The sequence below is a fragment of the Pelodiscus sinensis genome, chromosome 9 (genome assembly GCF_049634645.1).
Source record: "Pelodiscus sinensis isolate JC-2024 chromosome 9, ASM4963464v1, whole genome shotgun sequence".
NCBI classification, from domain to species: Eukaryota; Metazoa; Chordata; order Testudines; family Trionychidae; genus Pelodiscus; species Pelodiscus sinensis.
The window spans coordinates 44171275-44188542 of record NC_134719.1 but is presented as its reverse complement, the minus strand read 5'-3'; the positions used below and the strand labels follow the sequence as shown (position 1 = coordinate 44188542).

The window sequence follows — 17268 nt, the reverse complement described above, 5'->3', positions numbered from 1 at the left end:
GGGAAACTTGTCAAACAAGAACACAGTGCTCTTTTTCATGTTCACGCTGCAGTAGGTATTAACAAAAAACCAAAACAAACAAAAATTCCCAAAGAAGAAATTAGGTATGCTATTACGTGATATGATAGCAGCGTTGCTACCAGTGTACTATGTGCTTCTCCAAAATTAATCAAAAGAACATAAGGATAATTATCCTAAATTACACGTCTATATAGACCCAAATACTAAAGAGATGGCTTCACTTTCCCCTGCACTGACATCTTGTGGTCTGTTTATATGATGACAGCTATGTCTGATGGGTGGTTTCATTGCTTGTGAACAAAGAAAAACAATGCATGAACTGCAAAGTATGCTCTATAAATGTGTTTGTACAAATTATCTGAAAATTGCCTGCAGATAAAACAATGTAAATGTTTACAAAAGAAAACTTTCAAAAAAACAATTTTACTGATTACACCCAAAACATTCTTTTAGCTCAGAAAAGTCATTATCTCTATGTGGTTTGTCTGTGAAATGGCCGTATCTTTATGGTTAAATAGTAGAACTCATTAATAGATGTAGTACTTTTATTATTTCTGTAATCCGGTGAGTGGTCCTGGTGCTTTTTAATTTCATTTGTAAAATTATAATTAACAATCCTCCCACTGGAACTAAAACATAGGCTTTTTAACTTTTTTAATTCTTTTCTGTATAACCTTAGCACTGGCTTTCTCTAACTCTTGAATGCTTGGTTTCACAGCCTTCATTTCTTTTAACATAGAGGACTGTGTGTGATTTCCTAGACTTTTAACAAAGCAAACTGAAAACAGATGCCATCAGGTGCCATCTTATTAACACCTAAGTTCCCTGTAAACTGCTGGGAGAGAGGCACCTCTCCATGCCAGCTCCAACATGGAGCTGTGCAGCCAGGTACTTCTTACTTGACCCTGAGCTGCTCCAATGAAAGATGACTGAAGGAAGACCTCTATTTCTGGGGCACCTTGGACCCCAAGCCCTTCATCCTCAGCTTTTCCACAAATCGATCACCCCCAACCAGAGCCCTCACCCTCCTGCACCACAACTCTCTGTCCCAGCCCCTTGGACCCACCCCTACCACATACTGTCCATGTACAGAATGACTTTTTGTTATGTGCACCAATATAGTGATACATCATCTCCATATTAGTGCACATGACAAAAGTCATTCCACACATGGACATAAAAAATTAGAGGGAACACTGACACCGAGGTGAGTTATCAAGCTGGAACCTTTTAGATTCACCGCACAGATTTCTGCCACAAATGGAGTACCTTACAGCCATTGTAGGCTGTCATAATCTGTGTAACACAGCATTGGGGGTGGGCAAGAGGAGATACTTTTGCCAAGTGTGTTTCGTTGTTTGCTGCTGGTAAAGGAATGGTCAGACTCAGAAATCATTCCATTCCACACACTGCTGGAAACTCTGCTTCTGGTTCCCTCTCCTCTTGCCAAGCTTGACTGTCCCCTCCCTCATTTCTAACTCTGAGTCTTTTGCCTAGCTACTCCCAGCTCCATTTCTCCTCTCCTCAGCTCCATGTCAGTCAGTCCTAGTTTGCCCCCATCCCACCTCTTTGTCCAGTTTTTCTCTTTGCCTGTTTGTCTGCCACATACATTCCCTATTTAAACTGGCTCCCAATCTCCCACCCCTCAGCTCCTCATCCAGTCTTATTTCCCCCAGCAATTTGTCCCAATATCTTTTCCCAGTCTGTCTCAGTTGTTCCACTTCCTTCCACTTGCCCCCTGGTTCTCAGCCTTTACCACCAGCTACGCACCCTGTTTCAATGTCATCACTCATCCCTAGCTCCCAAAACCTCCATCCTCGATTTCCCTCCTGGGTTTCCAGTCTATTCTGAGATCCGACAGATGATGTAATGACTTCTGGCCTTGAAATTTGTGACTCTTCTACCCCTCTGTCTTCCAGACTCAGGCTATGTCTACACTATGGAGTTTTTCCGAGGTACCAGAGGTATCCCGGAAAAACTCCACCATGTCCAGGGAACAGTCTGATCTTACGAAACTTTTTTCGGAAGAACAGACACGCTCTTTTGGAAGCCCTTCCTCATTTTATGAGGAATTAAAGGATCTTCCAAAAGAGGAGGTTTTCCCCACATTTGGCTCTGTGTAAACAGGCCAAATTTTGCAAAAGCCTCTTCCAAAAAAATATAGGAAAAAGGTAGGTAAATTTGCGGGTTGCAATTTGCATACCTTTAGCCAAAAAAACCCCAACAGTGTAGGCATAGCCTTTGTTTCAAACTGGCTTCCTGTCCTAGTCTCTTTCCCTAGCCAGTCCCAGTCTCTCCACCAAACCAGCCATGTAACCCTCCTTGTCCGAGGCCTGGTGTACACTAGGGCTGTGTCTACACTGGCACCCTTTTCCGTAAAAGGGATGTTAATGAGACACTTTGGAATTGCAAATGCCGCGGGGGAATTAAAAATATCCCCCGCGGTGTTTGCATGAACATGGCTGCCGCTTTTTTTCCGGCTCGGGGTTTTGAAAGTAGGAATAAGGGATCTTGCAGAAAAGGGCTTATTTTCCGCAAGATCCCGTCTAGACTGGCGCTTTTCTCCGGCAAAACCCCGAGCCGGAAAAAAGCGGCAGCCATGTTCATGCAAACGCCGCGGGGGATATTTAAATCCCCCGCGGCATTTGCAATTCCGACTGGTCTCATTAACATCCCTTTTCCGGAAAGGGGTCCCAGTGTAGACACAGCCTAGGAGTTTAGCCAAATAAGGTTGATTTTTCTAAACAATATGTCCACACTATTATGCCTTTTCCAATGACCTTAAGGGCCACTGAAGTCAGTGTCGGATACTCTTGCTTTTTCAAGGAGTAACACAATTTCCAACTTTGCCAGGTTGAATTTACAGTAGTGTAGACACAATGTTGGCAAAAGTTGAGGTTCTTGGCCTCTGGGAAGCATCCCACAATGCCCTACTCTGACCTCTCTGGCCAGAACTTGTGCCTTTACTACTTTTCTGGAGAACAGGTAAAGCCTTGGGAAAGTTTGAATTTCATTTCTGGTGTAGCCAGCATCATAAGCACATCTCAGAGCAAGCAGCACATCTGAACATCTCAGGTGCTCATGACTTCCAGTACTATGAGCTCCAGTTCCCAGAGACACAAAACAATGCCAGCATGGAACATGCAGGAGATCTTGTACCTCATCGAGGTATGGGGAAAAGAATCCATTATCTCAGAGCTCCAAACCAAGAAAAGAAATGTTGATATTTATTCAAAGATTGCAAAGTGCATGGTGGAGAAAGGATACTCTAGGGACCTCCAGCAGTGCCAAGCTTAAATAAAGAGCTGAGGAGTCCCTTCACAAAAGAAAGGAGGCAAACAGATGGTCTAATGCATCGCTGCAAATGTGCCATTTCTGTGATCAGCTACATGTGATTCTGGGGGGAAAGGAACCCGATCTGCTTCCCAAGCCTGACTGTGGAGTCTGCTTGAGACACTGCTGGCAGCAGTGTGGAGGACGGCATTCTGGCAGAGGAGGAGGAAAATGGTGATCGGCAAGAGCCAAGAAATTTTCATAATATTCTCCCAGGACATCTCACAGTTGAGCACCGATCCTGGAGAAGGCACTTCTGGTGAGTTCACAATTTTTTTTCTTACTACAAGTGGGTTAAGGCAGTTGTATGTGATGTGTGATGTACTCTGTGCCTACACATCACAGGAGCAGCGGGGGTGAGGTAGAGCAGCTGTTAATGTGTTTGGAGATTCTCCCTGCACATCTCCATGAAGCTCTCAGATAGGAACTCTTTGATCCTTCTCACAAGGTTTCTGAGAGGTCAGTCTTGTTCTAGCCTCCAAGGTAGGACCTTCCAATACCAAGCAAGCAGTAAGTGGTCTGGCATCATTGCCTCCTAAAGCCTAGGTTTCTAGCCATATTCAGTCTGCATCAGCTCCCTATCACTCTGTGTCATGGAGAGAAAACTGGTATCTCACATGGCAACCTGGATGAAGGAGGAGAGGAAGCAATTAGCTGCTGCTTCTGCTGTTAGCATGGCGTCAGCCTCTGGCACTCCCTCCATTATGCCCTCCTAGCTGCAGCCTCCTGCAGGATGGCATAGCACTCTCCTGGGAAGCCTTGAGTTCAGATGCTCCCCTGAGAACTCTGTGTACCTGCTATACAGTTGCCGCTATAAAGCAAAACTTTGGCCTTGCACAGAACATCTTCATTATCTTTACATAGACCTTTGCTGTATGTTAACAGATTAGGGATAGGTTTAACACAATGCATCTCCTGTAATGTGTGCCCTTGTAACTTTTCATTACAGCGGGAACAGCAGGCAGCTCCCTGCATACTCCCCCTCTCCAGCATCCGTCAGTGTCGCACAGATCTGCAGATGAAAATGGACAAGAGAAGACCCATTTAAGGAGCAAATAGAATGGAGGAATATGTTCTTGGATAAGATGGAGGTGGAGAGGCAGGAGAAGATGGCAGCATGGCAGAACAGGAAAGTGTGCAGGGAACTGCAAGCAAGGCAACAGAAGGAAATCTTTGCCTCCCTGACAGCGGTGATGGAGCACCTGATGAAAGACCCTTTCCAGGATCACCTCCTCCCGTCACAAAATACCTTCCTCTCCCTCCCCAGGTCCATCACCTCCATCCCCAGAGGCCCCAGGATACGGGGAGGGAACTCAAGGGCAGCCTCACACTCAACCTTCAGAGCATTGGGAGGCAAAAGGCTGTCCTTGCATTTCTCAGTCTTCCCCTGTTTGAGTTTCCACCATGGACTTCTTTTCTTTCCCTGCTGTCTTCCCTAAATAAAAATGCATGACTTCTGAACAGCAATCTCTTTATTGCTTGCACTGCATGGGTGCAGCAGGGGATTACAGGCAAATACAGTGAATGCGGGGGCACCTTGTTGAGAGCAACATTCATGATTCTCAAAACTGGCCATTCATACAACTTTTTTTTCCCTAAGTCTCTCTGATTTGCACTGCCCTGTGCTGTGCTCTCCTTATCACCCTGGTGTCTGGCTGCTTAAAATTTCTAGGTACCTCAGCCCCCTACTCTGCCAGATGACTTTCCTCCTTGTTCTCACAAATATTATGGAGCACACAACACACTGTCACCACAAACGAAATGTTGCATTCGCTGAGGTCCAACCTAGGCAATAAACTCGTAAACCTTTTTAAATGCACAAAAGCACATTCAGCTACCTTTCTGCACTTGCTCAGCCTGTAATTGAACTGCTCCTTACTGCAGTCCAGGCTGCCCATGTGTGGCATCATGAGCCATGGGAGCAAGGTGTAGGTTTCATCACTAAGGATCACTATTGGCATTGGCCTGCTAAACCCAGGGTTGTGAGTTCAATCCTTGAGGGGGCCATTTAGGGATTTGGAGCAAACATTTGTCAGGGATAGTACTTGGTCCTGCTGTGAAGGCAGGGGACTGGACTCATTGACTACCTTCAAGGTTCCTTCCAGTTCTAGGAGATAGGCAATCTCCATTTATTTTATTTATTTATTTATTTCAATGCCTCCCATTTTGATTTTCTGGTTTTGGGAAAAAAGTTCCACTGTGCATCTTTTTGAAGAGGCAGGAGTTCGTAAAGATGTGTACATATCATGCACCTTTCCCGACCATCCCACATGGATGTTGGTGAAACAGCTCTTGTGATCCACCAGCACCATTGAGAAGTCTCCCTTGGAGTTTATGTACTCCTTGGCAAGGCGGTTGGGGGCCAGGATGGGGATGTGCATTCCGTCCATCACCCCACCGCAGTTAGGGAACCCCGTTGTGGCAAAGCCATCTACCGTGGTATCCACGTTTCCAAACATCACTACCAAGGTTCCCACCAAGCTGTGTGGTAGCACAGCCTCGCAGCTGCTTTAATGAGCCCCACCCAGCCAGGGGCTAAGGGGTTCATGAACAGAGTTGACTGGTTGCAGGAGGGGCACCTCTCCCTCAGCTACAGCAGCAGCTCCCTGAGGATACAGAGCAAAGAGTTTCTCCCAGCCAGTAGGGAGGGGATGTGTCCCTAACAGCTGGGGGAGACTTGCTACTCTGCCCTCAGCAAGGAGTTGCAGCTGTAGCTGAGAGAGAAGTGCCCCTCTCCTAGTCAGGCAGCTCTGTAGGTAGAGCCCTGAGCCCCCGAGAGGGGGGGGGGAGGCTCATTAAGCAGCTGTGAGGCTGTGCTGCCACACAGAGGGATCCTTGGTCACTACCCTCTGTAGCAGAATCATATTGATCACCTTGGCTACTTGTATAATAGCAGCCCCCACTGTAGATTTCCCAACTCCAAACTGATTCCCAGCTGACCGATAGCTGTCTGGTGTTGCAAGCTTGCACAGAACAATTGCCACATGCTTCTTCACGGTCAGAGCAGGTCTCATTGTGGTGTCCCTGCAGTTCAGGTCAGAGGAAAACTATTTGCATAATGCTTCAAGTACGGAACAATCAGCAGTGGCTGCAAAAATTCTGAATGTGCAAGGCCAATATTTGCAGCCGCTGCTGATTGTCCCGTACTTGAAGCATTATGCAGACCCACTAGTCTGTGTTTGTCTCTCAGCACTGGAACTGGTGTCCCAATGTCAATTGCTCGCTGCAGTTCCATTTTTCCTGAATGCAAGGGCTTGCTGTGTAGCCTGCCCATGAGACTCCAAGAGGGAGGAGATTGCCCCCTTCATCCTCTTCCTGGTGTGCCATGCTTAGCTCTCAAAATACTGCACCATTAGGCACACCAAGGTAGACATCAACATCACAATGGTTTGAGGCACAACGGGATCCATGAGGGAGGCCATGTTTGCACTGCTATGATGTCTGCATGGGCAACCAAGGCCAAAAAGGGAGGAAAAAGACTGCTTCCCATTGATCTCAAGCAAGGGGGGAGGGAGTAGATAAGCGTATTATGGGACACTGATGATGAGCCCATAACCATTTACTACAGAGTTTTTTGGTCCCAGTATGCACTGAGAGCATAATATAGCATGCAAAGCAGCACAAGAACTGAGGGAAATCTACCTACAATGCATTACTCAGTCGACAGCAGTTTCCCTAATGGGGACACAATACTTCAAACTACATTGAATTCTTGCACGCGGTGAGGACATGGACCATCGACTTTGAAAAATCAGGTGACCAGAAATCATATGTAATAGATTCAGCCTTATCTCATAGTGTAGATATGGCCTGAGTCTAACTTCTCTGTTCTCTCCAGTCTGGCTCTTATTCTCTCCACATTTGAATAAGGCAGTTCCCTCCTCTGTGTTGCAGGGTGGGGAATGAGGGGGGAATCATTGAGACTTCAAAAGTGACAAGCTCTCTGCTGTCTGTTAGTGCCTAACCCAAGTACATGCTTGCAGCAGGCCCTGTTGACAATTGCAGGGAATGTCCTGCTCATCCCTGAGCTGAAACATTCCCAGTGCAGATGGAATCTTTGGAGTTTTGAGCTGCAGCACTTTAGCACAGGGGGGGCAGTTGGCAGGCCCCCACCACTTTGTTTACTTGCGCCTCCGCAGATATCAGGTGATTGCAGCTCTTGGCTGCAGATCTGCCATTCACGGCCAATGGAAGCAGCAGGAAGCAGCGCAGAGTGGGACGCCGCGGATGGCGATCCGTGGCCAACGAAAGCTGCGATCATGTGATACTTGCAGAAGCACAGGTAAACATAGCAGTGGTGGCACACGAGGGACTAACCCTGGTGGACAGATCTGGCCCACAGGCTGGTATTTGCGCACCCCTGCTCTAGCAGCTCCCCAATGCGCATGTGTTAAGTGCGATTTTTCCAAGAGCCTGTAAGTTGGCCAAAGTTTAACGGAATTACATAGAGAAACTGAAAAGCTCTGACACGTCAACTATCACCTGTCAATATTCAAGGCCTTGCTTCAAGATGGAAGATCTAAAGAGGTCCAGAGACAAGGTCATCAGAATTTTTTAATATGGGCAAAATATATGTTTCAATAGCCTAATTCTCAGACATGACTGAGAACTGTTTTGATGAAACTTTACAGTAAAATTCAGCCTCGATCAGACACACCGCATGGAAAAAATTAATCCAGATGACATTTGTAAATTTATAAAAAGGGTCTTATAATGGGAAGTATCAGGCAACCTTAATAATAGGTTTTGCTACCAGCCTAAAATACATATAGACACTGCTAATCTAAGTACTTTAACAGGTTTGGTAATGAAAACTGGACAAAATATGGAGACCTCTTCTGAATGTTATATATATTTTATTTAGGATTAAGATTTGAATGGTTTTATCTTTACCTAAATTTCATTGATTTTTTTGTAGAGTAATTATTTGGTGTTCATGGCAGAACTTTTCTGGTGGTTTGAAGTGGTGAAGCCCTCATTTGTACAGCCACGTGTTGTCATTAATCCCCAAGGTAACTAAGTATTTGATTTTGATGTCATTTTAACTAGTGCAGAATAAGCCCCATAGAGTTCAGATTTCTATAGTGTAAACAGATTTTATCTGCAATTCAGTTCACAGAGGTTGGCTACAAACTAGCCCTTTAAAGTGCTGAAAGTATCTGTGTAATCAGAAAACCTTCCTTGTATGAAATTTGAATGTATTTTTCAAGAACCAACAAAGCTGAAATGTGGTGGATTCCTCTTCCTTGACATGTCTGTCATCATCATCGGACATGTTAAGTCTCCTCTAGATTACAAAAATTTGCCTAGTTGTAACTACATTGATGTAATCTAGATGAAACTTAAATTCCACTCACTTATCTGTGCAAGTCCTACAAAAGCAGTGGAATTTTGTAGACATAGCCGAGGGCAGAATTTGACACACACAATCTTTTACTGCTGAGAATGAGATACAAAAGCAAAATAACTCAGGGAAGGAAGAGTGGTTAACAGATTAGACAGCTGCAGTCAGGGAGGACAGAACTCTTCACCTGCATAACAAACTTCATTTCAGGCACAATCTTTCTTCAGCAATTTTTAAGACTGATAAATCTGCCTCTCAGGCAGATCTTTTAGAGGCTGTGGAGGCAAGGCAAAGATTATATGCTATAGTACCATGATCTTGGCATGGAGACCTAAGATCACAGTTCTTGTTTGTATGCACAAACTGTAAAATAGACAAAAGATCTGGAAAAGGTCATTTAAATGGCACAAAGTTACGATGTAGCTCAAATATTATTTTTACTAAACAGAGTAAAAATATTGAACACAAATAATTTGTCAGAAAATTATCCTTTTTCAAAATGAGAAACTTGCAAAAATCAATTTTTCCTCTTGAACATTTCTTGAAAAAAACATTTCATGGCTTTTTCAGGAGTTTTTTCTTATTTATCAAGATGTCTTTATGCCTCCAACTCTTCCTCTTCCCCTTTTCAGTGGTAAAATGGGGGAAAGGGAACTGAAGAAGGGCAAAGGGAAAAAATGAAGATTTTCCATTTTAAAAATTGAATACGTTTTAAAAAACCTATTCCTTTTTGTAAGCTTATGGAATAAAAAAAAACCGTCAAAATATTTCAGCCAGCTTTGTTGATAAGGTTTTTAACTGCATGATAAATGAAAATAATGTGGAAGTTTTGTCTTCTGTTACAGCTGAACCTGTGAAAGATGCATCTTCTGTTCCTATTTTGAATGCTAATAGAAGAAATGTTATGGATAGTTCATGTGGTTCTGACTTTATAGCCAGGTAATATCAGTCTCTTCAGTACTGTTTTACATTTTTTCCCTTCCACTCAAATCAAGCACAAATATGTCCTTTTTAGAAATGTCTGGAGGGTGTATTACCAAATATGAGCCAAATTTCTTATATGTGATTCTGTAAACATAAAGCAAAAGGCTGTTAACAATTATTATAGAATTTTCTGAACCTGGTTCCCTGGATTTCTTTTCATTCTGTGTAAGAGTACATATGAAAAGATTGAGAAAATTAGTTATATTCTGATAATAAATTTAGTTATAGAAATGCAAGACCGGTAGTTTGGCTAGAACAAGAATTGCTTGTAATATAGAAGCCTGTCACACATAACTCTTTCAGTGTGCCTCAGACCAATAAGATCTACTACCTGCATTTCCAGTTTATTTAGGCTTCACTTTCTTATAATCAGTTTTGCAAGTCATGAAGGCACACAGCTCTCGTTTAAATGGAGGGAAATGAATATACGTAGCACCTCAAAGGACAGGGACTATTCAGAGAGATTGCAGTTCATCATCATCTGCCCAGTAGGGACTAAAATAGGAATAATAAATGTAGTTACTTATGAACTACAATATAGAGGATTGAACTCTGTCACCAGTGTACTAACATTCTGTACCACAAAAAAACCTTACATCTGGAAATTCAACATTCAAACTAGTCAGTTGGTTCAGTTCCAGCAGCCTCCAAACTTGAATGTATGTTATCCCAGCATCCCTGTTTAAACATGCTGCTATGTAAAATAATTATTTGCTTTGCTTTTTTTATATTCTTGCAGTATGTGCTCTTAAAATAGTGACTTAGAAAAGGAAGTTACTCACCCTGTGCAGTAACGATGGTTCTTCAAGATGTGTGCCCCTGTGGGTGCTCCACTGTAGGTGTCGAGTTGCCCTGGCGCTGCAGATCAGGGTTTTGCACAGCAGTAGCTCGTTGGGCTGCGCATACACACGAAGGTATGTCTACACTAGCCCCCTAGTTCGAACTAGGGAGGCTAATGTATGCATTCGAAGTTGCAAATGAAGCCCGGGATTTAAATATCCCGGGCTTCATTTGCATCTTTCCGGGCACTGCCATTTTTAAATGTCCCTTAGTCCGAACTCCGTGCCCGCGGCTACACACGGCACGGAGTAGGTAGTTCGAATTAGGATCTCTAATTCGAACTACCATTACTCCTCGTGAAGTAACTTCGAATGCCTACATTAGCCTCCCTAGTTCGAACTAGGGGGCTAGTGTAGACATACCCCAAGTGTCTCATGCCATTCACACCTGTTGCTTCGCACACGTGGCCCAACCCTTTCTCAGTTTCTCGTGTACTCCTGAGTATCTAGATAAGAAACAAAAATAGAGAAAACACTTCTGAAGAAAGGGGAGGAGGGTGAGTAGTGGAGCACCCACAGGGGCACACATCTCAAAGAACCATCGTTACTGCACAAAGTGAGTAATTTCCTTTTCTTCTTCGAGTGATGTCCCTGTGGGCGCTCCACTCTAGGTGACGTTGTAGCAGTTGTGAATTATAAGCCAGACGGCAGACTTCAGAATCACCTGGTGTTGACAGCGGACAATACTGCTGTGGCTATTGAGGTATCATTAGCAAAGTTTTTAAGAATCGCGTAGTGTTTCATAAAAGTATGATCTGAAGACCATGTGGCAGTTGAACAAAGTCTCTGAGTGAGACGCCTCACAGAAAGGCCGTGGAGGTAGAGACTGCTGTTGTGGAATGAGCTGTAGGTGGAATTGAGAGTTTTGCCTCGTAAGGCATGACATTATGTGATGCAGGCTACAATAGTTTTGGATATATGTTGTAAGGAAAGTGGCTTGCCCTTAAATTGGTTGGCTACTGAGACAAAACAGTCGTGAAGTGCAAAGTCTCTGGTGTGGTCAATGTAATAGCAAGAGCCCTATGAACATCTAAAGTATGGAGCAGGGCATCCCTTGAAGATCAGTATGGTTTAGGGTAAAACGTCTGGAGACCGATCGGCTCATTGATGTGGAAGTCTGATGAGACCTTTGGTAGAAAGGATGGATGAGTACGTAAAATTACGGAGTCTTTAGTAAAACCCGTGTTCAGTGGAGCCGCAGTAAGGGCAGCAATATCTCTAACTCTACATGCAGATGTTATTGCAAAGAGGAATAACACCTTGGTTGTCATAATGGGTAGAGGACAGGTAGCTAGAGGTTTGAATGGAGGTCTGGTCAACGTGTTGAGAAGTAGTTCAAGATTCCATGAAGATGGGCGAGGTCTGGATGGTGAGGAAAGGTTTTGGAGGCTCTTCAAAAATCATCTACTTACTGGATGAGTAAAAATAGTGTGTTCCTGGACTGGTGGATGGAATATATTAATAGTGGCTAAGTGCACCCTGAGTGTACATCTACTAGGGCCGGCTTTAGGAAGTGCGGGGCCCAATTTGAACCATTTTGGCGGGACCTCCCACCCCCAGGATTTTTTGTTGAGCAAACCACCCATACAAACCACAATCACACACAAATATCACATCAGAAGTAGATCTGATCAAAACGTATACCAATGAAGTTGAACATTTTAAAAAAAAAACGCCATCTTTTATTATACAAAATTTTACACAAAATTAAATCAGTTGCCTTAAGTGTAGGTCAAATATTTGCAATTGCAAACTATCCAATTTTTTCAATAAAGTTTAATTTTTAAAAAGTTACCAGAGAGCGTTGCAGTTTTCGGTTACATTGATTTACTTTTTAAATAGCAAAAATGGAGTCTTTGTTAAGAAAGTGTCAGTTCTGTGGTCAAGTTCCAGTCCTTAATGATAGACTAGTAGACTTTAAGGTCAGAAGGGACCATTATGATCATCTAGTCTGACCCCCTGCACAGTGCAGGCCACAGAATCTCACCCACCCCTCCCAGAATAATCCTCTCACCTATATCTCAGATATTGAAGCCTTCAAATACTTTGAAGACCCCAAGATGCAGAGAATCCTCTAGCTGTGATCTGTACCCCATGCTACAGAGGAAGGCGAAAAACCTCCAGGGCCTCTGCCAATCTACCCTGGAGGAAAATTCCTTCCCGACCCCAGATATGGCGATCAGCTAAACCCTGAGCATGTGGGCAAGACTCATCAGCCAGACACCCAGAAAGTTCTCTAGTAAGTCCTATCATTCCTCCATTGACCTATTTCCCACTGATAATGAATGGTCAATTAGTTACCAAGATCATGTTATCTCATCAAACCATCCCCTTCATAAACCCATCTAGTTTAATCTTGAAGCCAGATCTAGTTTAATCTTGAAGCCAGATCTAGTTTAATCTTGAAGCCAGATAGATCTTTTGCCCCCACTACTTGATTTCAGCACCAATGATTTCACTAGGTAATATGGTACCTCACCACACCACTGCCTCCTTTGCACTGCCCTTCAACACATTTCCTGCATGTTGTGTCCAAGGTCAGTCTATACAAGATTTTATCAATGATTTTTGCTGAAGCGATCACTGAGACAAGACAAGGACTCTCAATTGATTCTAGTCAGGTCTGCCTTTAAACACTGGATGTAAAGGGTCAGATATAACTGAGGATTCCCAAATAGACTCTACACCACCAGAAATAAAACCTGTTTTCATCTTCTGTGACTTTCAGTTAGATGTGACAGTTGATTAACAGATGGCAGTAGATAGCTCTTTCAGATCACTGGCTGATAAGTTAGTCACCCTGACCAGTCATTAACCATAGTCATGGACTCAACCTACTCTCCATTGTCTCTCTGATTCTCTGATGACCTGTGACAAAAAAGGAAGGTGGAAAGGGAAACTGAAGGGAGAAACCTCTCTAAATTCACCAATCAAAGAGCAGTATTGCCAACCCAAAAATCACAAGGAATGCCTACACAAAGTTATGAGAATGGTCTATAAATCATAAGATATTTTAAAAATAATACATGTTGGATTTTTATTGGCCTTTTGTTTGAGTATTTAGGGTTCGTGTTTTAAAGCTTTCCTCCTTAGGTGTAAGGCCCAGAAGTATAGAGAACTTTTTAAAAATGAAAGCTGAGATTCCTACATAATCAATTGACTCCAGGCCTTTAGAAAAACACCAAATGTTTTGAGACTCATGGTAAAACAATGGAGGAATTCTTGTGAACCCATGCTTTGCCCACAGTATAAATAAAAACACACACACACACACACACACACACACACACACACACACACACACACAAAAATATCTTCTCCACTAAACATTCTAATGAGATACTGCAAATGAGGAATTGAATTCAAATCAACCTAGTTTTTCATATTCGAGATTGGTTACCAGGAATCATACATGACAATATGAAATCTTTCCACTCTCAAGTCAGCAGAGTCACAAAACACTTATAATTTTGATCCATGCATTTATTGGATAGTGAGAGAGAAAGGAGGGCAATTAGTGTAGATACATGTTCAAATTAAAAAAAAAAAAGCCTGAAGAAATTAGGACTGGGCTCCTACATCTCACATTCAGAACTGACTAGGACACTTGTGACCAGATTTTCAAAAGTGTGTAAAGATCAGATAGATATCTTTGAAGATCCGAGTTGGCAACTGTCTCTTTTGGACCTTAATTACCTTTGAAAATCTGACCTTAGATTTCCAAATCCAATTTTCAAAAATGACTTTAGTCACTCAAGTGCTTTTGAAAATTTTAACAGGGGGCCTAAAGAGAAAAAAATAGACAAAAGGCAGGAGATATGGTATTCCTTTTAAAAATGTGTGACAACTATTTTTAACTAAATTTTATATTATTTTTCTCCCAGGGGCAACTGACCCCTCCGGCCCACTCACTACGCCACAGCCCGCCGTTCCCCGCCACCTTCCTGCAGATCTATCATCTTATGCATGTGCAAGATCTGTGAGAGCCGTCCCATGACTCTGCAGTTAGTGTCTGCCAGCTTCTGGGTGGTGTCTCAATGCTGCCACATTCACCTCCAAAGAGGGGGCTTCCCAAAGCAGGCCCTTGCTGCAGACCCCCAAGGCATCCACAGGTCCAGTCTCCTTTCAATGGGCCCACTTCCCAGGGCTCATTGATCTTGGATCTGACTTCCATCCCCTCTCCAGCCTTTGCAACTGCCCAGAGGTGCTCACCTTCCGCCTTATCCATTCCCACCTCATTCACCCCACAGGGACAGTCTCTGCCTCACTTGTCCTAGGGACTATTCTATTGAGACGCAATACAAAGTTTCCATGTAAAAGGACTCAATACAAAGCTAAAAACTTCAATGAGAGAATGATTAATACAGTGATGTGTCTATATCTGCTGCAGGGAAACACTTGCAACAAGCCATGCCTGGGAGCCATTCTCCTGTCCAATGCTGGTGCAGTGTTGCTTCAGGCACGCTGAAATGCAGTCACCTCTAGGGTGGGCTGGACAGCTGTTTAACACCTGCACAAGGTTTCAGGAAGGGGGCAGTGTGTGCTGCCTTCCTGCAGAGCCCCCATCAGAACTACTGTGCCCTCCTGGCTCAGGAAAAGAATAAACAGGAGGGTTGGAAATTAACCCATCCAGTCTCATGTCCCCTAGGCAGGGAATGAGCCATCTATATTAGGCTCCAGCTGGAGTATCATGTCCAGTTCTGGGCGCCACATTTCAGGAAACGTGGAGAAACTGGAGAAAGTCCAGAGAAGATCAACACAAATGATGAAAGGTCTAGAGAACATGAGATATGAGGCAAGGCTAAAGAAATTGGCCTTGTTAACCCTGGAAAAGAGAAGACCGAAAAGGGACATGAGAGCAGCTTTCAAGTATCTAAAAGAGTATCATGAGGAGGAGGAAGAAAAGTTGTTCTGCTTGACCTCTGAGGTTAGGATGAGAAGTAATGGGCTTAAATTGCAGCAAGGGAGGTTAGGTTGGACATTGGGAAAAGCTTCCTGCCTGTCAGGGTGGCTAAACACTGGAACAAATTGCTTACTGAGATTGCGGAATCTCCATCACTGGAGATATTTAAAACCAGGTTAGATAGACACTTGTCAGGGATGAGCTAGGGCAACTCAACTTTGGAAGCCCCAGGGGCCACACTGATACTTACAGAACATGTTGAGGGCCTCAACTTAAGTGTGGTTGCATATGCATGCAAATATATGCAAATCACTTCTCTCACACTGACAGGCATAAATACAAAGTTTAAGGCAAGACTACACAACACACAGGCCCCATTTAAGTCAGTTCTGCTGATATTAATAAAATGCTATATTTACCCGATTTCTACCCATGTGACAGCACTTTTCATGAGCAATGACAGTCCAAGAATTTAACTACTGAAACACACATCAACAGCAGATCATTACACTGACTATTTTTTTGTTTCGGCTCTCACTCGCCAGCCACGTGTTGATCCCCACATAAACCGAAACTGCACTGCGGGGCACAAACAAACTGGCCGTGGGCAGCATACCAAGTTATTAATAAATATTTTATAAACCTTTACCTTTTCTCTCTGATGCCATGTCTCCTCTCCTTGCACCATCATCTTCCCTAGTGCCTGCTGCCCCCCAACTACTCACCCTCCTCTACTGTCCTGACTCCTGCCCTTCTCACTGCCCTCAGCCCTCCTGCAACCTGCCCCCCTCCACCAGCCCTTCTCTCCCCCTGTGCCCACTCCTCCACTAGCCACTCTCTGATCATGTGAGCTACCCCTCTTCTAACACCTCTCTCTATACACTTGCCCTGCCTCTCTCCTCTGGTGCTGGTCCCTCTCCTGCAGGTGTCTGCCCTTCTGCTTCACCAGAATTCCCTGGCACCTGCACCCTTTCCTTAGCCCTGCAACCTCCAGGTGCCTCCCCCTTCCCTTACTTCTCCTGCCCCCTTTTTCCCTGATACCAACCCCCTCACCACTCTCTGCCCCATTCCCCTCCTGCCCCTCTGTGCCCTCACACGTGACTTGCTCCATCCCCACTTTTCTCATGCCCACCCCTCTTTTCAAGCCTTCACCCAGCACCTCCCACTTTAGTCCCCAATGCCCTTCCCCTCTCTTCACCTCTCCGAGCATCACCCTGTCCCCCCTTTCACTGACACCTCCCTTCCTGCCCTTTCCCTCATTGTCTGCACTTCGCCCCCTGGCATTTGTCTCTCCTGCACCCCTGTCTCTTGGTGCCTTCCCCTCCCCTCGCCCAAGCCCCTACTCCTTCTACTCCTCCCCCTCTACCTCCTCTTCTCTGCCCAAGCCCCTTCCCTTCCCTCCCCCCCCCCACCGCCGCCTCTCTCTCCCTTCCCGCCGCCGCACGAGTGTTCCCTACCTTCTGCCTTCCCCGTTGCAGGGCCGGAGTGCACGCTCAGGCCCTGGAGGCTGAACCCAGGGCCAGCGAGGCCCCGCAATGCGCTTCCCAGGAGTTTCAAAATTCCAGGCCATGATGTCACGTCACGGCCCGGGCGTCCTCCCTGCCCACGTGCAACGCCGCGCATGGACAGCAGCAGGCGGGGGGAGGAGCCGTGTGCAGCAGGGACATTTCAGGGCCGAGGGGGACGCTCTGGGGGCAGGGTGGGAGGACAGGCTGGGAGGATCGGCGGGGGGGGCCGGGGCCCGCTCCAGGCAGAGCCGGGGGAGAGACCCAGCTCCGCATAGTGGTGGAGCAGGGCTCCGGCTCTGTAATTCGCCAGCACTTCTGGGTGCAGGGGCGCGGGGC

The 17268-nt window shown here is 44.9% G+C and overlaps 1 protein-coding gene across 5 annotated transcripts in view; it reads left to right on the top strand.

Annotated features, from left to right (window-relative positions):
- CAMSAP2 (calmodulin regulated spectrin associated protein family member 2) overlaps window positions 1-17268 on the top strand; it is a 181935-nt gene that overhangs the window by 126883 nt on the left and 37784 nt on the right. For all 5 annotated transcript variants that reach the window (XM_075936672.1, XM_075936673.1, XM_075936674.1 and 2 more), the window contains 2 exons: window positions 8273-8366; window positions 9544-9637. In XM_075936672.1, the coding sequence (XP_075792787.1) occupies window positions 8273-8366; window positions 9544-9637 (188 nt within the window). The remainder of the gene's footprint in view (window positions 1-8272; window positions 8367-9543; window positions 9638-17268) is intronic.